Source organism: Mauremys reevesii, linkage group 16 (genome assembly GCF_016161935.1).
Source record: "Mauremys reevesii isolate NIE-2019 linkage group 16, ASM1616193v1, whole genome shotgun sequence".
In the NCBI taxonomy this organism is placed as follows: Eukaryota; Metazoa; Chordata; order Testudines; family Geoemydidae; genus Mauremys; species Mauremys reevesii.
Genome location: NC_052638.1, coordinates 38,410,909 through 38,432,477, shown reverse-complemented (window position 1 = coordinate 38,432,477; position 21,569 = coordinate 38,410,909). Strand labels below are relative to the sequence as shown.

The 21,569-nt window shown below is 44.7% G+C and overlaps 1 protein-coding gene across 6 annotated transcripts in view; it reads left to right on the top strand.

The window, feature by feature from the left end:
* Nucleotides 1-21,569, top strand: part of FBXO31 (F-box protein 31) — a 36,574-nt gene that overhangs the window by 2,720 nt on the left and 12,285 nt on the right. For 2 of the 6 annotated variants that reach the window (XM_039502832.1, XM_039502828.1), the window contains exons 2-6: nucleotides 5,569-5,640; nucleotides 8,698-8,784; nucleotides 17,127-17,203; nucleotides 18,717-18,884; nucleotides 20,077-20,151. In XM_039502832.1, coding sequence (XP_039358766.1) covers nucleotides 8,730-8,784; nucleotides 17,127-17,203; nucleotides 18,717-18,884; nucleotides 20,077-20,151 — 375 coding nt within the window. In that variant the 5' untranslated portion in view covers nucleotides 5,569-5,640; nucleotides 8,698-8,729. The remainder of the gene's footprint in view (nucleotides 1-5,568; nucleotides 5,641-8,697; nucleotides 8,785-17,126; nucleotides 17,204-18,716; nucleotides 18,885-20,076; nucleotides 20,152-21,569) is intronic. The other 4 variants (XM_039502833.1, XM_039502829.1, XM_039502830.1 and 1 more) reach the window with 3 other exon arrangements.

The following is a 21,569-nucleotide window of genomic DNA, read 5'->3' as shown; positions in this document are numbered from 1 at the left end:
CTTGGAAATGTGTGGAGTTCCATGCAGTGTTGTAGCCATGTCAGACTCATGTTCATATATGTGTATATTTGGAGCTCTGTCTTCATATGTTGTCTCCATGTAGTAGTGAGTATAAGGTTGCATGACTTTCAAACATCTATAAGGGAAGACAGAGTTCTAGGTAGGTGTGATATATAAAAATAAGCATCAGTTTGGGCTGAGAGCTAGCATATGACAATTTAGGCAGAAAAGTATAATTTTTGTGAAATTATAAGGGCCTAGTAATAGAGCAAAGGGGTGAATTCAATTCAATAACATGCTCCTATTCCCAACAATAACATATTAACTCTGAGCGCATCACAGACCTGTACTTCCTGATGTCAGTTGTGCAAGTCTGCCTTCTTGGTTGCTTGTGTGGTTATCCACTTGTGCATGCACAAATGGCCAGTTAAACAAGGGACAGATGGTTATGCAAGTGCTTTAAACAACACTTTCTCTGCTAAAAGAACAGGAGTACTTGTGGCACCTTAGAGACTAACACATTTATTTGAGCATAAGCTTTCTGTATTTTACTGTATTTTCCACTCCATGCATCCGATGAAGTGGGCACTAGCCCACAAAAGCTTATGCTCAAATAAATTCCTTAGTCTCTAAGGTGCCACAAGTACTCCTGTTCTTTTTGAGGATAGAGACTAACAGAGCTGCTACTCTGACATCTTTCTCTGCTAAGAGTGCAGTGCTACATAATTGTCTTGTTTTACTCTTGATTTTTGTGTATACCTGCTTTTGTCATGAGATCACTGCTGTGGATCAAGGGTTATAAACGGCCCTAACTTTGTAGCCGTAGACTATAATTAAAAATGTAAATCAGCCCGCTCAACCAAATGAGTTTTGACACCTTGGTTTAGTGTGATTGCAGGCAGACTCAATTTTATTGCAGTCCCTGGAGCAGTATTTTGGGTAGGGGGGATCCCCCCTTCAGGCTACACACAGTTGCTTTTGTCTATGGCTTTGAAACTGGAGAATGATGTGGGGAAACATTAGCTAGTTATGCAACATTTGTAGCAGATACTTTTGGGATGATGCCCTTTTATCATTGTGACTGTTTGGGATAAACTGTTTTTCTGACCTGCTTGTTTGGCAAGAGGAGTGTTGCAATCACTTTTCTACACACTCTGGCTTTTGACTTGACTTTAACCCATGACCTTGTATGCTTGTAGTTTAAGTGGTCACCAGTTTTATACTGAAATAACACACCGTATCAGGGCACCTGTCTAGGAAATTTCACTGATAGTTCATAGTAACCAGATCTAGAATTCACAAATTTAAAACACCCTAATGTTTTGTTTTTGTTTAAACGGGGTTGGGGAGAAAATATAAGTTGTTAAATAGTCATCATGGGGCAGGCTTTGTGTTACATTTAGCACCTGTAGATTAGTCTTTTGTAGATCTCAGAACAGTTTACAAAGGTGGGTGTCTGTTCTACAGATGTGGAAGCTGAGTCGCATGGGGGGAAGAGTGGGGGAGTGATCTAGAGCTGTGAATAGAAGCCAGGTCTCCCCATTCCCAGTGCAAATGTTGGGCTGCTAATGTTGTGCTTATGTAGGTATAGAATTAAAAGACTTAGTTGCCGTTAACAGTTAGCCTTAGTGTGGCATAAAAGTGGAGAATGAAGTTTGCTGTCCTTGGTTCTTTAGGTTCACAAATATGTTTTTTTGTGTAAAGACATGGCCTTACCTGCTCCAGTGTCTGTTTCCTTGCTCTCTACTAAAGATTTGCTTGAAAAGCACTTCCAAAGTCTTCATGACTTTTCAGGAGGGTAGTGGCAATACCTGCTGCAATTCCAATTCTTTACTGTAGGAAAAAATTAGTTGTGGGGAGGGTAGAGAACATAAGGTGCAGAAAGGAATATAATTGTGCCATGATCTATTATAGAAGGAGAAGGAAGAGTAAAACCAGAAAGGGACTAGAGCATTATATAAAAGCAAAAGATATAGTACACTGCACTTACAAATGTGCACACTAGGAAGCTGACAATCTTACGCTTAAGTGCAGGCCATAATAAACAGTGTGCTGTTTAAATTCCACAGGGCATGGCAACGCTGGTGTATTTATCACGTGTTGAGTAAATCTTCTGAGTCCTGCCTGTTAACCTAAGAGAACAACCTTCCCAGCTAGTAGAATGAGAATTTCATAACCAAGTTCTATCTTTCCTTTTGAAGTAGGATTATGAGCAACCACTCTCACTGTGGTTGTGAATTTTCATCCATATTAACGAGTTAGAACATTTTCAATATTTAATTTCCTTGGTGAACTGGCGCATTGAGAATTTCCCTTAAAAGAGCCTTAATTGCAGTGAAGCAGGATTTACCGGAAACCTCCCATTTGATTGTCAGGGAAAGCAAAACAATATTTTTTTTCCTGTAGCTGAATTGCAGCATTACATAGCTCTTAACCTCCCCTTTATCCTTTCCAGCATCAAGAATAAATAGTGCTGTCCATGCATTGGTGAGCTTTCTTGCCTTTAATAGTTGGGATTTGGATCTGGGAGTGGTAGGGGAGTTCAGTCTTCACAATCTATAATTTTGTACCTTTCACCACCATGACAGCCCTTCAAGAAAAAACCGAAGTGTTCTATCCATTCACAGTTAAGCAAAGCCAGTATGGGCTTTTGGTTGTAGTTTAGATCACTGAGTAGACCAGGATTATGATTTATAGGAATTTCACCAGCTAAGATTACATTCTTGCTAGCAAACAAGACGAGATTATTGCAGGACTTGCATGGCTAATGTCAGATGGCAATGAAAATCGCACTGGAATTGTTTTTAGGAAGTTGCTAATGTTTGAGCAGATGCTGACTCTTTTGGGGAAGATCCAATAAACCCAAACTGTGAAGCATGTAAAATACACCAGACCTAGTGATAGTTCTGCTTTTAGGTAGTCTCTCTGTCTCCTACTAGTTAATAAGGCCACTTGTTGGAAACCAGGATCTTTGTTCCATTGGATGATTTTTCCCAACTGACGTCATGATTTCTGTGTATGATCTGTGTTTCCACAAATTCAGACTGGATTGGCACCTCTTAGATACTACAATGAGGAACATTTGAGAATTTTGGGGCATCAGGAGCAGGTGACCTAGAGGAAGAGAGAATGTTATCCTACAAATGGTCAGAATTGTCTTGATGATTTGGGGAACCTATGTAGAACTTAGGCATTCTGATAGATTCTATGAAGTTATTACTGGGGTTCACGGAAATGGCGAGTTTAAGCTACAGGGATGGTCTGAGGGGTCAGCACTGGTTCTGAGGGCTGGGCAGCGGGCCATGTGATTACAGTTGTTGGGGGGAGGGTGCCAAAGAGAAGATCCACACCTTAAGAGTGCACCTAGAGACCTTAAGATAGTGGTAGTACCTGGACTCTGTTCAGACTGTAGGGGCTTAAAACTGCAGGATTCGGTGGTGGCATCCCCACATAGCAGTCTGGTGAGTGGCCAAAAGAGGCGCTCAGCTGGACCTGTGACATCCCTTCATGGTTTTTTTTTTCCAATGCAGTCTCTGACTTCAGATGACAGTATCCAGTTTAATCTAGCTGCATTGCTTGCTGCAGAAAGTGTGCAGCCTGACATTAGCGGGCCCCTTGTTGGCTCTGCGGGCAGGTGAAGTTCTTTAGTATAAGAACCAGCTGTTCTCCAAACTACAGGCTGTGACAACATTGCTTCTCGCCTCTCCTGAAGACCTGTAATTTCCTGAATCACGGATCAGCTGCAAAAGCCTATTGCTTTTAACATGTCCCTGATATTATTATCAAACGAGACACAGGCTAGCATTAAAAGTGGTATAATGTCTGATAGACTGGCGGGAGGGACGTTGGATCATTTGTGGGGTGGGTCCAAATTTCCAGCTTTGAATACAGCTTTGATTTCACAAATCTGCAGAATTGCTGCATACATTCGGTTGGCTCTAGCCCAGCACTAAATAGCTTGTTTTGTGCTAGGCTGGAAGTGCATTCCTGGAGGCTTTGCTGTCTGCTCACTAGCTAATTGTACTCCCTCTCATCTCACATCCTAAACAACTAGGGCTTCATCCTGCTCTCGCTGATGTCAGTGGCAAGCTTCCACTCACATCAATAGAAGTTTTTAGGGAGGGGAAACTGTGTTTTCCCTCTTGTCCCCTTCCTGTCTTTATTCAACTCACTTCTCATAGCAAGAGACTGTTCACATTCATTCCTGCGGTATGTCAACCTTACAAAACACATGTGGTCTTGTATATGCTCTGTCAAGCTACATTGCATACCCGAGTAAAACGTGTATGTACATAGAGCATATGTATAGTAAGAACATAACTGAGTTGAGCTAGGCAGGTGTCTGCTTTCTCTCATTTGGCCTATAATTGAAATCCGAGTACAGAGCAAGTTATTAGGAATAGATACCGGTAACAGGCAGCAATAGTTAATCATAAATTCAAGGAAGCTTGATCGACACCGTCCCTTGTGTGAGGGTGGGTTTCAGATCAGATGGCTTCCCTGAGGTTCTTTAAGGACATACTCTGTATCAGATATCTAACAGGTGCGGGGAGCTATCAGGTGCTTTAATCTTCTGCTAAAGGAATCTGGTGTCTGATTTTTAGCAGGTGCATTTGAGGTTTTCAAAGTGTGGATTTTCCCTGCTGAGGACTATAAGGGTCTCTGCAGCTGATTTGCTTTTGGCACTGAGCTCTATTTTTGTTGCTGTTTGATATGTTTTTCCCTCTTCCCTTGGTGTTACAGGATTTCTTTCATTGAATTGTTTGTTAGTAATTGTCTGTATTTTTAGGAATTCAGGTTTAATGCCTTCTGAACCTGCACTGAAGTCTCTCATTTCCGGCTTTAAAGTTGCTTTTAAAATTTTGAAAAGACTTTTATGATCCCTGCATCACTAACAGAATGTATTGAAAACAAAACAGTCAAAGGCATCTGCAAAGAATGGACCAATTTCAGTCTGATTTGTTTGCAAGTATATTTGTACATGCAGACACGTTACATTCTCTTAACAATTTGGGGCTATGAAACATACTTATTCTTTTAAAATAATCTTAGCTGTAGATCTTTCAAGACTCTGAAATGTGGCCATTTTCTGTGAGTCTTAATAAACACTTTTGCTTGGACAAATTAGTGGGAGTAAATAACTCCTAGTTGCAATGATAGTTTGCTCTACTGACAAAGATTCCGAGTTTGGATGGGTCATTTTCCCCACTTCATGCCACCATCTATTCTATGTGCAAGTGTCTGTAATTTATCAGCAAGGAGTTGTCACAATATATTGCAAGCAGCCATCACTTGTAAAATGTACTAGGGAATCTGAGAATCTAGTCTGGAATGAAGTACCATCCATCTTTCCTCTAGTGCTTCTGGAGAACAGCAACAAGAATATTTGCTAACTAATACAGCAATTTGCAAGATTGTTCTTTAAATAAAATTCATCAGATTGAATTTAAAGCTGCCTAAATTCTTGCTGCAGTTGTAGGTATCCTGGAGCTCTGTGGACAGGCCAAAACCTCTTCACACAGTCACTCATTTTATTACCTCTTAACCCTTTTCTGTCTGTCACTACAGAGTATGGTGTCTGCGAGAACTTACGGAAACTGGAGATCACAGGAGTGTCCTGTCGAGATGTCTATGCCAAACGTAAGTGATGAAGTCAGTGCAGGTCTGTATGCTCCTGTTCTTGTTTAATTCCATTTTTAAAAGTGAATTTGCACTGAATCTTTATCCTGGGCATTTGAAACACAGACTCTGTATTTCGTGGCAGAGATTTCATCTCTAAAGCTGTAACGAGTTTGACTACCACAGCATTTTAATGCCAGACAGATATCAAGAATCGCTGTTGCCTCTCAATACCCCTTTGATTGGAAGAAACCACAGAGTGTGAGGGTTTCTGGAAATAGCTATTAGTTTGTGGCTAGCAACTGGTAACCACTCACCCAAATCTGAGGACAGTTTTTAATCTGTCAGTAGGATTTAAAAAATACTTTCAACTGTTTGGCTCCCAATCACCACCTAGGTCCGGTTCAGTGAGAAGTTATTTAAAATAACTCTGCTCACATATACAAAATGTTCTTCTGACCCCAAAGGGTCAGCCATGTTACCAGGTCAGTATAGGTTTGGATCTTATCCAAAATACCACTCTGCCAGTCAGTCCTTTAGTGTCAAAAACTAAAGGTTTATCATAAAGAAAAAAGAGAGATGTTAAATGGTAAAACAGTCACATACATCCAAAGACTTCAAAGTCCATATATCAAGTTCCTACCAGTATTGGTGACTTTGCTGGCTTGCAAGTCCCTCTGGAACACATCCACTGCTTGGATGGGTCATTCAGTCCTTTGTTCGGAGCTTCAGTTTGTAGCAAAGTTCCTCCAGAGGTGAGGTAAACACAATTGAAGACATGGAGAAGATGCAGCTGCCAATTAGTCATTTGTCATGTGGCCTGTGCTTTCTTTGTTTCAAACACAAGCTGCCCAGCACATGGCTTAAAAGCCTTAGAGTTCTGTCCATAGGCATGTCCCTGTGTGCCTTGCTGAGTCATAAGGTGTGTCTGCCTTCTCTCAATGGGTCAGTGGTATAGCTGATGGTCCTTAATGGGCCATCAAGCAGGCTAAGCAGTGCTGATGCCAAACTGACTGGGGGGTGTCACCCAAAGCGTAGCGCAAATCTGAAATACAGACAGACATATTTATCTAATAACTAATAATACAAACACATAAATGAGATGATCATATCTGGCAAATTATAACATTTTTGCAGATACCTTACATGGCCTAACTCATTACACTTTTACAATATTGATATTCATAATATCCTCAAGTGTCCCCCAGATTCCATAGAGCGTCACAACTTATTTCCAGGACACATCTCCAAATAAGCAGCCACAGCCCATGTGTTATGATGAATGTTGCCACTTGCACGTGAGTGCTTTACAAACACAAACTCCTTGGTCAGCACAAGCCCCCTGGGAGGTAGGTGAGTTTCATCCCCATTTTACAGGGGGTGGGAGAGAAACAGGCAGATTAGGGACTTGACCCCGAACTGGCATTTGAATATAGGAGTCCCCTGCTTAGCCAGATCAAGCTGCCTCTTGTGCCAAGGGGTCAGAGGCTACTTTGGCTGTTTATCACAGGAGCTGGTTCAGCCGCAGGTACCAGCTGGGAGAGCGCTTGCGACAACCCCAGCAGCAGCCTGGATGACACAAGCCCCGCAGTAGTGAATTGATCTGTCCTTGCCACCAAAATCAAGGGACCCAGGCGTTTCGTGGGTCCCAAAGGCTGATGCTGAATTGGTCTAGCAGGGGATGGAACAACCCAGGATCTTTAGGAAATCAGCAATGACAAACCATTGGCTCCAGTAGTTAGTCTGCGGTTCCATGGCCCTTTACAAGAAGCAGGGCTTAGCTTGTTAAAAATGAAAGCATTTGTCTTTGTAGGTCACCAGAGTGAGAGTCCTTTGCTGGCCCCAGGATGTCTGGCTCCTTTCAAATGGACCTTGTGCTTTATCTGACTGTCAGAGGCGGTGGTGGCCTGGTGCATTGAACCTCGTGTGGGGAGCCAGGAATCTTGAATTCTGATCCCAGCTCTGAGACCATTGCTGTGTGGCCTTGACCCAAGTAACTTCACTTCCCCATGCCTTAGTTTCCCTATCTGTAAAATGGGAATGGTACCACTTACCTCCCTGGGAGACCATGCAGGGAACTTGAGTGTATGCAATGCTTTGAAAATGTGTAAGGAAACCTCAGTCACTTCAGGACCCTTCTTTGCTGTGCAGTGTGACTTTCATCATAGCCAGAATGGTGGTATAGTTACAAATTATCTATTAATTATGTACCTGATATGGTCCTGTTTTTGCAACTTTTCCCACTGATTCTTTACACTTCAAAGTACCTCTTAATATGATTGACATCTTTAGTCTCTTTCCACTGCAATAGGTCCTTGGTGAGCATTTAGTACCGTAGAACGTAGTGTTTTACCTGTAGAAAGCATGCCATACACTCTATTCCATTTGTAAATAAAGAATCTCTTACCACACATGTGAATCCTGACCTGTGCATATCTCCAGACTTCTGCAGAGTCAGAACACTTGTCAGCTCATTCCTCCTTTCCTGAACCGTACCCTGTTTTGCAGGGATATGAAATCCTTGGCTTGCGGTCAATTTAGATTCAACAAACATCTCTGTTTACAAACCTACTGGTACTTTCCTGCTCAGCTTTCCTGAAAGGATTGCCTGGTGGTGTGTCCTCCGTCTCTAGTGTCATGTAGAACTCTTGGCAGAATTCAGGCTTGAAGGTGCAAACAATGAAAGTTTGTTCTATTCTACATGCTACACTAAGACAATAGGGAATAAAGCCAAACCCAAGATCTTAGAGGGCATAATGAAACAGATGCTTGATGGTGTTTTGAAAACAATTAGCTGGATTGAAGAATGAAAAGAGCAAAAAGCCTTTGGTTGCTCTTGTCCTGCGTAGACTGAGATAAGCTCGGACTTCACTCGAATTTGTTTGGTGACATCAATAACTTGTGAGGGAATCATAAAATGTGCCGAATTCTTCTGAGTGGCTGATCTGGGCTGGGGGCTGAAGAAGTGCGCCTTAAGTCAACAAGGGACTTGACCTTCCTGTCTGGTTCACATTAATGTTATGTGATGTTCAGAGGGGAATCAACTTCTCTGGTACTTACCCTGCTGTGTCTGTCCAGGTATAAATCCACGAGTGAAGTCGGGGCGTTTTATGAAAATCCTTCCCGACTACGAACACATGGAGTACAGAGATGTTTACACCTGCCGTACGTACCTCCCATTAGCAAACGCTTTCTGCACTGAGCACACATGTGGCGCTGCATGGCGTGTGAAGTTACTGCAAGCAGCTACCTCGGGGGCAGAATAAGAGCTGTCACCCAGGCTTTCCCGTGACTTGGTTCTCATGCACTTTGTTCTGACCCTCTAAGGTGACACTTTAGGTAGTTGTAACATAGGGATAACAGTACTCACCCCTCTGGTGAAATGCTTGGTGTTAGAGAGCATCCTATCCAGGGTTGGCACTGGTGGAAACTAACTAGGCACAGGTAGCAGATGCTTTCCAGGGCAGTGGATTTGAGTGTACTGTGGAGATAACACATTCCAGCTTGCCATTAGGGGAAGGAGGAGGGCTGCTTGCATTGCTCTTGGGACCAACTCCACCCAGCCCCAGAAATGACACTAATAGGCTCTAGATCGGTGGTTCTCAACCTATTTATCATTGTGGGCCACATCCAAAACTACCTATATGGCCCTGAGGATGTCACATGGGCCACAGCTGTGTGCTGACTAGTCTGCAAGCTGAAAACCACTTCCCTAGATAGACAAAACTAGGAATATGGGTGTTAATCAGCTTTTTCTTCGGTGTGGGCAGAGACATCCCCTTTATTTGTCCCTCTGGATGAGTCTAAGTGTTGTCAGTTCTGAAAGTTTCCCATAGATCTCTCTGAACTGTAGTCCCTCTCTCTCTCTCTGATATCTAGAGGGGAGATCACTGGACTTCTGCAGCCCAGGAATCATTGCTGGAGGCATGTCATTTACAGAGGGGAATTCCTTCTTGCTCCCTCCCCCCAATAAAATAAAATGCACTCTGGACTTCAGGATTTTTATTTAATCCTAACAAAGGGAAGTTTCATAAGAACGGCTATATTGGGTCATGCAGTGACACTATCTAGCCCAGTCTTTGGACAGTGCCCAGTGCCAAATGCTTCAGAGGGAATGAATGGAACAGAGCAATTACTGAGTGCTCCATCCTCTGTCATCCAGTCCCAGCTTCTGGCAGTCTGAGGTTTAGGGACTCAGAGCATGGGTTTGCATCCCAGACCATCTTGGCTAACAGCCACTGCTAGACCTACCCTCCTTCTGTAGGGAGAGATGCTGAAATGTAACCTTGATAGAATGTGAACTCTGCTGGTGTCTGAATGAGCACTGGGGGTCTCCACTTATGTACACACTGAAAATCTGAACCTGTTTAGGAATCAAAATTATGCTAGAAAGCCCCATGGTTCCACTGCTCATGGGACCTTTAAACTCGAGTTTCCTTGGGTGCATGTAGCTTAGTGAAAATATTGAAAAAACGAGGAGTTCTTGTGACACCTTGGAGACTAACAAATTTATTTGGGCATAAGCTTTTGTGGGCTAAAACCCACTTCATCAGATGCATGGAGTGGAAAATACAGTAGGCATTGGGAATGGATGGGTCACTATAGAAACTAAATACTAATTTCCCCATGCTAATTTCCCCCAACTGTTACTCTCACTTTCTTGTCAACTGTTTGAAATTAGCCACCCTGATTTCCACTATAAAAGTGATTTTTTCCTCCTGTTGATGATAGCCAACTCCCACTTTAGTTGAATTGTCTTGTTAGAACTGACCCCCACTTGGTAAGGCAACTCCCATCTTTTCATGTACTGTGTATATATATATGTTCCTACTGTATTTTCCACTCCATGCATCTGATGAAGTGGGTTTTAGCCCACGAAAGCTTATGCCCAAATAAATGTGTTGGTCTCTAAGGTGCCACAAGGACTCCTCGTTGTTTTTGCTGATACAGACTAACACGGCTACCACTCTGAAACCTGAAAATACTGAGTGATCCTGGAGTAATCAGCTGTGGTTGGCTCACAGGCACTACGTTAGAGATGACCTTTACCTTGGTGCCTTCTAGTGCAGCCTGCAGTCCAAACATAACCCCAAGTTCTGTGCTGTAGTTAGGCTTGGAAAGGTTAGTGTTTTATCGGTAAATGATCTACCATATGCATGCAAGCCAATGAAAAAATATTTCCAATGATGCTGATAGAAATTTACAGATAGGCAAAGTAAGAAAAAAGGCTTGAGAATTTCTTAGAGTTTGACTGAAGGATATTTACTCTGTATATTTTGATATGTGATGTTGACATTTTGTGTGTTAACTTGCAATGTAGCTTTTTGAATCTCAACATCTATTAAAGTATCAGAGGAGTAGCCATGTTAGTCTGGATCTGTAAAAAGCGACAGAGTCCTGTGGCACCTTATAGACTAATAGACATATTGGAGCATAAGCTTTCATGGGTGAACACCCACTTCATCAGACCCACAAAAGCTTATGCTTCAATATGTCTATTAGTCTATAAGGTGCCACAGGACTCTTTGTTGCCTTCAACATCTATTGTCATCTATTGTTGTTAAATAAAGATTGTCCGACCCGCCCCATAAATTTTCACTGTCACAGGAAATTAACTCGATGAAAAATGCTTAAAACCCAAAACTTTGCACGGTTGTGAAATTTTAAACGGATACAAATCAAAAGAAGCTTTAAAAATATTAACAGTCAAAATTGTAAAAAAGACAAACAAAAAAAGAAAACTAACCCCACCCTCCGGTATTTTGCTAAGCCTAGTTAGTCCATGGCCATCTTTGCTTTTAATGGAGAGAGTGTTCCGATACCATGGTGAGGGATGCAGTATAAGAACCTGAATAGATGTACAGAGATTGTAGGCTCCTGCTTGCCATACTCAGACTTGATCTGAATGATCTGATCTGTCACTTTATCCAAATCAAGTGCCATCCGTGTGCTATTGGAAAACTACAAATTCAGCCTTTATTGTTGCAAAATAAAGTCCCAGTACCGTCCTCTGCTCTGTTAGCACACGTCCCAGTATGCCAGAATACCTTTCCGTGCCCTGTGCTGCAAACAGCTCCAAAGAAAGCAGGTCTCCGTAGTATTTCAGAGCCTGTGATGTACATCTCCCATGGAGCAGCTACGCCCAACAAACAGTTTACACTTTCTCCATGAGTGTACGTAACTCTCACCACTGTTAATGTATCAAGGGAAGAATAGCAAGGCCCGAGGGTCTAATGGTCTGGAACATGGTGGGACTTTGATCTAATGCAGGGGTAGGCAACCTATGGCACACGTGCTGAAGGCGGCACACGAGCTGATTTTCAGTGGCACTCGCATTGCCCAGGTCCTGGCCACCAGTCCGTGGGGCTCTGCATTTTAATTTAATTTTAAATGAAGCTTCTTAAACATTTTAAAAACCTTATTTACTTTATGTACAACAATAGTTTAGTTCAGGGGTTGGCAACCTTTCAGAAGTGCTGTGCTGAGTCTTCATTTATTCACTCTAATTTAAGGTTTCGTGTGCCAGTAATACATGTTAACGTTTTTAGAAGGTCTCTTTCTAAAAGTCTATAATATATAACTAAACTATTGTTGTATGTAAAGTGTATACGGTTTTTGAAATGTTTAAGAAGCTTCATTTAAAATTAAACTAAAATGCAGGGGCCCCTGGACCGGAGGCCGGGCCCCTGGACCGGAGGCCGGGCCCCTGGACCGGAGGCCGGGACCCGGGCAGTGAGAGCGCCACTGAAAATCAGCTTGCGCGCCGCCTTCGGCACCCCATGCCATAGGTTGCCTACCTCTGTTATATTATAGACTTATAGAAAGAGACCTTCTAAAAACATTAAAATGTATTACTGGCACACAAAACCTTAAATTAGAGTGAATAAATGAAGACTCAGCACAGCACTTCTGAAAGGTTGCTGACCCCCGATCTAATGAATGAAATCGAGTGAGGAAAAACCAGTTTTGCCTTGTCCTTGGGGGTATGTATAAAGCCACCTCTGCTATCAGTGGGATGATAGCATGGTTATTTTGTAGAGGAGGGTAAAGCAGGATGGAGTTACTAACTCACTGGCGCTTGGGAGTGCGGTTTCATGGCATGTGCTAACATGTGGTGTGGATGCTATGGACTCACCTGCACTAAAGCTTTAAAGGCAGCCATTGGGTTTCAGCCTACGAGGGTTTGAAGCAGCCCTGGAGCTAGAATGGGTGAAGTAGCCTGGCAAAGCAGTGACTGTTTCAGAACAGGAACCGGTGGCCATCATGTCCGAGTTGGACCCTCTGATGCACCCACCAGCCCAGTTCTCCACCTGGAATTAAATGAAACGGGGTTGCCACGCTGCACAGCAGGAATCAGAATTGCTTTACTGATTTAGTGAATAACTGATATAGCGAGTTTGTTGTTTTCAACAGCTCTGAACTTGCATTTCAGGCTGTTTCCCTAATGGCAAACTTCTTGGTTGTTTCCCCATCCTCCCAAATTACTGACGTCTGATGCCTGTTTCCTCTGTAGGTGAGCCTCAAAGCAGTGGTTCTCAAAGCCGGTCCGCCGCTTGTTCAGGGAAAGCCACTGGCGGGCCGGGCCGGTTTGTTTACCTGCCGTGTCCGCAGGTTCGGCCGATCGCGGCTCCCGCTGGCTGCGGTTCGCCGCCGCAGGAAGCGGTGTGGGCCAAGGGATGTGCTGGCTGCCTCTTCCCGCAGCCCCCATTGGCCTGGAGCAGTGAACTGCAGCCACTGGGAGCCGCGATCGGCCAAACTTGCAGATGCCGCAGGTAAACAAACCGGCCCGGCCCGCCAGGGGCTTTCCCTAAACAAGCGGCAGACTGTCTTTGAGAACCACTGCTTTAAAGAATTGCAGACACAGCTGTGACGGGTCATTGATTTAGCTTTCTTTCATTCATTCCCAACTCCCCTTGCTCTGGAGATTGCAGATTTCACAGAAAACTCAAGTACCTAGTATTTGTGTTTTAAAGTCACCAGGTGGTAGAAGCCAGATGCTGGTGATAAGAGAATATTTACTTAACGTTCATGGCGTTTGAAGTGGTCCCCATCCCGTTCTGAAGAATATCTCCAGGGCTGTAACAGCATCGCTGTGCTGTTCTCTGTGGCGTGTCCCAGCTGCGTAGATCTCGCTTGGTTGAATTGCATGGGATGGACTCGGTAGCGTTCTCTATATTTCTCTTATCTCACCATAGCTGGATAACACTGATATTGGAACTTGCCAAAGCAAACTCCCTCCTAAGGGAGTTGGGGGAATGTGCCTCCTTCTGCCCCTTCCCTGACTGAATACAATCCCTTTTTCAAATGGCCTCCGATCTGATGGCTTCCTGGTGGCCCTGTGAATGGTGGGTCATAGTCAGTTTCCAGCAGATGCATCTTTGGGTTTGTCTACATGAGGGAATAGCTACCCTGCTTTAAACTCACTCCAGCTTACTTCACAATAGTGTCCTTGTGTAGACAAGCCCTCTGTTGCAGACATTGCCATAGTTGATGCTAATTGGCCATCCGTTGTTGGCTACCTGAATGATGCTGGACACATCAATCACACTACTGGAGGTAACCTCTCCTGACCAGGGGCAGCATGCATTGGAGCCAGAAAAGCTGACCCTGGGCCAGGACAACCAGAAGGAAATCCCTACACACATCCCCTTGATGGGGAGAGGGGCCTATATCCCAAAGGGACCACTTCTTAGGGACCATCTCTATCTCCCCCACCTCTTTGAAGGCACAAAGAGAGGAGGGGAGTCCATTGGAAAGGAGAGGTATGGTGCTTCCATCCAGAATTGGGAGAGAGCTGCCAGGCTCATCCCTAATCTCCCTAATTTTTCGGAGTCAGAACTATAACTAACCAGGTCTTGATTGCAGGGAATGCACCTGCTGAGCTGACAGGCTCAGGCATTGCAGCGCTGCTCACAATCTGAAATGAAGCCCAAAGGTTACCATTTTCCTGGAGACTTCCTTTTAAAAAATACAAAGCCCCCTGCCCCAAGATGCAGACCATCTGCTGTCCACCTGAGACACTTTGCCTGCCTCCAAAAGGGGTTGTTGGAAAGTTCCAGGGAGAGGGTGGGGAGACTGCAGTTAGTTTTCAATGCTGCTCAGGTTGCAGGTTCTGTCTGGGAACAGTCTATTCCCATTCAGCTGATTAGGGAGTTTTCTGGCTCTGAACAGCTGTTAAAAAGCCCTTCACATTACTGGCGAGAGAAGGGCATCTAAGCCTCTGACTGCTCGGTTAGATTCGCCTGCCATTGGAAGGCTGAACAGCTTTTAATCCAAGTTCAAGGGTGATTGTGTCAGACTCACTGATCTGGATGTTGCTATGACTCAGCCACTTTCCCTAAGAAAACATGGCCTTCCTTGAACTAATCTGTAGCTGGCTGATTACCCAGAAACTGAGTTTATGAACCCTGTTCAGTACAGTCTCTCCTCTTTTGAACAGGCACTTTCTTGTGTTTAAAAGTCTGGCATTAAGACAAGACTGTTATTTGTAGCATTAGCCCTGAAGATGGTTCTAATGGAAGAGCTTTTCTTCCTCCAGTTCAGTGCTGTCTGCGTTCAACAGCTGTTAGGTTTTCAATTCTAATCTTAAAAGCCACTGGCATTTATCAGCTGTGTACACAAACAGGGTGGAGGAGGCAGGTATCAGTGAGTGGGGTTTCTTGTGTATTAAATGGAATGTGCATAGTAACTGCACTTAGACTATTTTAAATCTGATCCACTTTGGTATCCTTCATGCAGTTTGCTATTTGCGCTTGACTCCATGGGCTGAGTGACATTGGACCAATCATTCCTACTTCTCGTTTCTCCTGTGTTGCTTTCCAGTTCTTCCCTAGCATGGGGCTGTTTGGGATTTAAACAGTCCTCAGCAGTGTCCTTGATCCCAGATACGGCTCTTTGCTTTGGCATTTAAATAATGAAAATATTCCTGTTTAGTTCTATACAATTACTTTTTAAGACGTCCACTTAGGGCTTAAACTCTTCCAGTAACAGGATTCACTCCAGCTCAGTCTGGCCTACTTAAATTAAAAACTTCCAGTCTGAATTTGTCTAGCTTCAGCTTCCAGCCATTGGATCGTGTTAGATCTTTCTCTGCTAGGCTGAAGAGCCCATTATAAAATATTTGTTTCCCATGTAGATACTTACAGCTCAAGTCACCCCTTAACCTTCTCTTTGCTAAGCTACACAGGTTGAGCTCCCACTATCAGGCAGGTTTTCTAATCCCTTAATCATTCTCATGGCTCTTCTCTGAACTGTCTCCAGTTTATCAACATCCTTCAATTGTGAACACCAGAACTTGATGCAAAGATTCCAGCTGTGGCCATTCCAGTGCCAAATAGAGGTAAAATAACCTCTCTACTCCTACGATGGCTCGGCTGCCTGTGATGGAGAGGGCTGGACGTGGTAACCCAGGAGGTCCCTTCCAGTCCTGTGTCCTTTGTTCACGTCAGGCCGTTAAATGTACTCTCATATTATGGGTCAGCTGATGCTTATCTTTAGAATCTGAGATGAACAGCCTCTGTATTTTTCATGGAAGGCAGGCATATGATGTAGTAGATACCGTCAGTTCCTTATGACTCCTGTCTGCAGCAGGCTGTATGTATCAGTGTTCAAAGAATCACTTGTGTTTGCAGTTTGTGGAAAACTTTCCTACTTCTGTCCCCTTTTTCGGTAGGCTTTAAATCTTAACTAGCTCCGAGAAGAGGATCCAAAGTACAAGATATGCTCCAGTACACGATGCTTGGGAGTAGCTTTGAGGAAATGTTGAAATGCAGTAACCTATTTGAGATTTCTCCAAGGTCTTCTGTATGTGTTGAATCTGTAATGACACCCAGTCTTCTGGATGCTGTGCTCAGGAACTATGGGGCATGTGTGCTGCCATCTTAATGGCTGAATCGGATGAGGATCAGGTGCTTAAGTGGAGTCAGGGGGGTGCATCTGTCTGGTAAGACAAGAAGGGGATGATCTCTTAAAGCAAACGCTGTTTGCTTTCCCTGCTCTCCCCTACTTGTAAGTTTCAAATCCCCCCGCATTCACACCTCTATGAAATCAGAGGTGTCTGGTGTCGAGAACATCTTACTTGTGGTCAGGAAGGTGGATAGCCTGCACTTGTAAGCTCCAAGCAGAGCATGTGATGCCTATCGACAGATCTCAATGAGAGGATTTTCTGATGGAAAGTTACTTGCTAGTTGGGTCCTTGGATCTCTGCCTTCATAAATCCTTGAAAAGCTAGCTCTTGCCACTGCTCCTGGCCGGGCGTGCAGCTGTGCAGGAGGATAGTGTGCGTTTGCTGTAGGCTTCATGTAACAGCTTTTTGAAAGTCTTCAGAATTAGCCCCTCTCTTTGGGTTTGGGAGAACTGGGATTCTCTCTCCCAGTCCCAGTAAGAACCCTGTTTGTTAACTGACACCCCCTCAATCTGTGCAATTTTATGGCAGCCTCCTCCTCTCCCCTCAAATCCCTCTTGCTGCGTTCATTGTGAAATGTCTTGCTTTGTCTCCTATTCCCTAGTGCTTCACCGATACCGACACATCTTGGGACTGTGGCAGCCAGACATTGGGCCATACGGGGGACTGCTGAACGTGGTGGTGAGTACAGAGATGTCCCAGAGGTTTGTTGCATCAGCTTCTGGCAACAATTTCATACAAGCTCCTTTAAAACTTTTATGCTTCCGCCTTTGGCATAAGTTGGCATCCGCTGCGTTGCATTAGGAAGAGTTTGGTAAAGACGCTCCATATGCAGTTCACTTGGCTGCCTCATAGCCTCGTTGCCACAGTATGTGATATGTTTACTTGCATAGTGACTAGTCCCTGAAGAGCAGTACATCAGACATGATACTGACAGAGGGTCTGAGCCAAAGTCACTGAATTCAATGGGAATGTTTCCACTGACTTCAATGAGCTTTGAGTTAGGACCACAGTGAGACCAAGTCTAGAGAAGCAGAAGAGCTGCTGAATGTCATTTTGCCTCTCTGGATTTAGGATTATTGGGATTACTCTGAGAGGCTGAGGATAGAGGCTTGCCTGATGCCCTCTGATATCCTCTGGCACCTCTGCACCAAGGATCATGGCTTGGCTGGTTTAACATACTAAACTCATTGAGTTTGTTAATCTTTGAGCCCAAGGCTATCTTGTAGAAATGTGTGTTCCAGAGCCTGATATCAAGGGCATCTGGCTGCAGCAGTGTGACCGTACCAGAGCTCCATGGGGAGTGTATAGGGGGAGGGCAGTTACGGCGTGATCCACCCTGTCTCTCACTCATGGCTTCTGGCAGCCTGATGTTTAGGGTCACCCCAAACATGGGGTTGCATCCCTAGCCATCTTGGCTAATAGCCCTCAATGGACCTATCCCCCATGAACTTATCTAGTTCTTTTTTTTTTTTTTTTGAGCCCCTGGCAAGGAGTTCCACCGGTTTAGTTGTTCACTACTGTTAGCTTGTGAAGAGAGACCGCAGTGCCGATCTCTCCTTGTGTCTTCGGGAGAAATTTCCATTACAGAATACTTGCTCTTCAAAGCCGCTTTCCCTTTGTGGGGTGAGGATTCGATGAGGTTTGCAGGAAGAGAGGTGGGAAGAAAGGCGGCTCTTTCACGCATCTTAGCAAGTGAAGGGGATTGTTGCTTTCCTTACTGGCAGTGAGAAATAGTGCACAACAATTCATCATCCAAAAGCCAGACATAATTAGGGAGACTAGAAGTCCTTCCTGTAAGAGGATCACTGGCAGCATGAGCTCGTCACAAACCAATTAGCACTTGACTAGCCTCAGCATAATCTCGCTCTCCAGAGCCCAATGCGTATCTGGCACCAAGCTGCTTGCAGTAATGACGTGAATGCTTATCCCGTGAAACAAAGCCCTATAAAGGGTGGTTCTTCCCCCTCACAGAGGCTGCACTATGTCTATTTGGGCGGGAATCCTGGCACTGGAAAGCAGCTATCTAGCACTGGAAATGCATCTGATTGCTGAGAACAGCTCCTCAGTGCCTTGGGGGAGAGCCACCTTACTCCCTAACTGGAGAGGTTCTGGGGCTGAGGCAACAGCTGCTGCCCAATGAATGAAGGACCGGGGAGCATTAACTCCATTTGCTTCTCCCACCTCTTCACAGGTAGATGGCTTTTTTATCATTGGCTGGATGTACTTGCCCCCTCATGACCCTCACGTGGATGACCCAATGAGGTTCAAGCCCCTTTTCCGGATTCACTTAATGGAGAGGAAAAGTGCGACTGTTGAGTGTATGTACGGCCACAAGGGGCCCCACAATGGCCATATCCAGGTGAGCTCCAGCCTGTGCCTCCCTCCCCTCCCCTCACACAGGTGAGTCTGGCTGCTTAACCTGGGCACCAGGCGCTGAGGAAGAGTTTGTATTCCCTGGGCCTGTAAACAAAAGTACCCAGTGGTAGGGAATGTGACATCACTACTGTGTGGGTCACGCGCAAGGCTTTTCTCTGTCCATCTCTCAATCGGCTTTCCTTTAGTGACCACAAGGGATCGTTTAGGCCAGTGGTTCTCAACCAGGGGTACGTGTATCCCAGGGGATACTTCTAGTCTTACAAAAAGCTACATAAAAAACACTAGCAAAGTCAGCACAAACTAAAATTTCATACCGACAAGGACTTTTTTATACTGCTCTATATACTATACACTGAGATGTAACTACAATATGTACATTCCAATTGATTTCTGATTATATGGTAAAAATGAGAAGGTCAGCAATAGTGTGCTGGGAGACTTTTTTTGCACTTTTATGATTGCTTTTGTAAGCATGGAGTTTTTTAGTAAGGTGAAACTTGGGGGTACGCAAGACAAATCAGACTCCTGAACGGGGCCCAGTAGTCTGGAAAAGTTGAGAGCCGCTGATTTAGGCCATCTCCTGGTCAGTTCTGATCTCTAGGCTGATCGCACATTGAGGCCTTGCTTTCAGTTGCTGCCCCTGCATTGGTGAGGATGGATCAGCCGGCTTGGGGGCACCAGTTATAAAGCAGGCTGTGGGAGTCAAGGGAAGGAGTGTATAAAAATGGTCCCATGCACTGACGTGTCCAAGTATGCACAGTGACCTGTCATCCCCTGGAGGGGCCTTGGGGAGGGTACTTGGGATAAGCCATGGAGTAGGTGGGATGTTTAAGGAACAAACTCCAGGGAGATCCTGCTCCTTGAAACAAGAGGCTCAATTGCAGAAGGCAGCTTGACATTGGGATTCTCCCTTGGAATGATGCCCACTCGCTCCCTTTCCTCAGAGCATGGAGCTGCTGCATTAAGAGGCTGAAGCACTTGGCCTCCGTTCTCTCTAGCGGTCACCTATTGAGTCCCGTTGCCTCGTCAGTGCAGCTAGGGGGGGCTGGCAAACTACGTAAATCTTGCCATCCAGCATGTCGCATTAGGATTCCGTTTGAGGCAGTCTTTGTTACATTGCTACATCGGCCTGCTGCTAACTTGAGCTCACCGACTCTCCTCCCCAATAACTGCAGATCGTAAAGAAGGACGAATTCTCCACAAAGTGCAACCAGACAGATCACCATCGAATGTCAGGAGGAAGGCAGGAGGTAACAGCGTCCCTTCCAGCCTGGCTGGAAAGAGTCTGTCACTTGCATGTCCATCTAAATGCACTGGGGTTAACTGCGTTTGTGAGGCACAGCAGGGTGTGGCGTTACTGTCCAGTCCCAAATCTTTGTGATCTGTGTGGTCATGATGGGAGCTGGGATACGACCCCTAAGGTGCCCACTTGTGTATAATTTTACAGGTATTGGAAAAAAACAAAGCTGCTGATCAGTGGCAGTTTCTGTCCTTGGGGCTTTTCTAATGGATAGAAATAACTTGTGATTTGAATTTGCCGGTGGTAAAACTTGTAGTGGAGCAAATTTATCCTCCTCCTGCTGATGCAGGGAGACCGTCAGGTACAGGCTGCACTTGGCCCTTGGGCTGCCCCTTGAAAATCATCACACGCAGATTTGTGTTGTGCATCGCACAATCCAAAGGAACCTCTTCTGCCACTGGGTAAGGCCTGGCTTCAGACTCCAGTTCACCGGACCGTCTCAGTAGTCAGACTATACAACCATCTTGTTGGGAGACCTCTGTGATACCGGAGCACTATTGGTTGCTTTGCCGCACCATATGTGCTGCAAAGCCAAACACAACGGAGTGCGTGAAGAACCATTTCTGACTGTGTACCAAGGTTATGAGACAATGAACAACCCTCAGCTCCCCACTCCTTAGCACGTGGCAAGATTTAAGCCACTATGTCCTTGTTCTTCCTATGCCATGTCTGACCCCTCAGGTTGTGTTTCGACGGCCCAGTCTGGAATAAGACAAGCAGCCTTTGCTGAGACCTGTGTGAAGTTGGGCCTGTCACAAACAGGCACGATATTAAATATCAGCCATGCTTGCGTGCCTCGTTTTCTTGTAATTATGGCAAGAGGGGCTCCTTTTACTGCCTGTCTGCCGAGATGAGGGATTAAAACCTTGGTTAGCAGTGCAGGAGTAATATAATTAAATACAGCAGCTCTGCCTGTCAAGAGGAAAAAGCAGATGTATCATGAGAGAGCTTCTCTGTTAACTACTGCACAGTGTAGGGATGCTCATTGCTGAGAAGTTCAGTTAGGAGTCCATCTAGTTAAAATCTGGCTCTCTGAGTTTTCATACTTCAAACTGTTCCATCTGTGAAGCTAAAAAATCAACCCTTTCCCCCAGTGGTTTCCCGGTAGAGGGCTAATGTATTGCAGAGGTAAGTTTTTGGTCAGTTCCGTAGCAGATGAATAATGTGTGCACAGTCCTTTGGAAACAGTGTGTTGGGTAAGAGTGAGAGCCTGGTAACTGGAGGTTCTGTATTTAGAAGGTAAAGAATGCAGGTTCAGAAGATCACTTGAGAGGCTGATACCTTTAGTGGGGATGCTGTTGTCATGAAATTGTAACTCACCTTAGAGTAGTAGCTTTTCAGAGATTGCTCAGAGCTGCTGTTGAGACA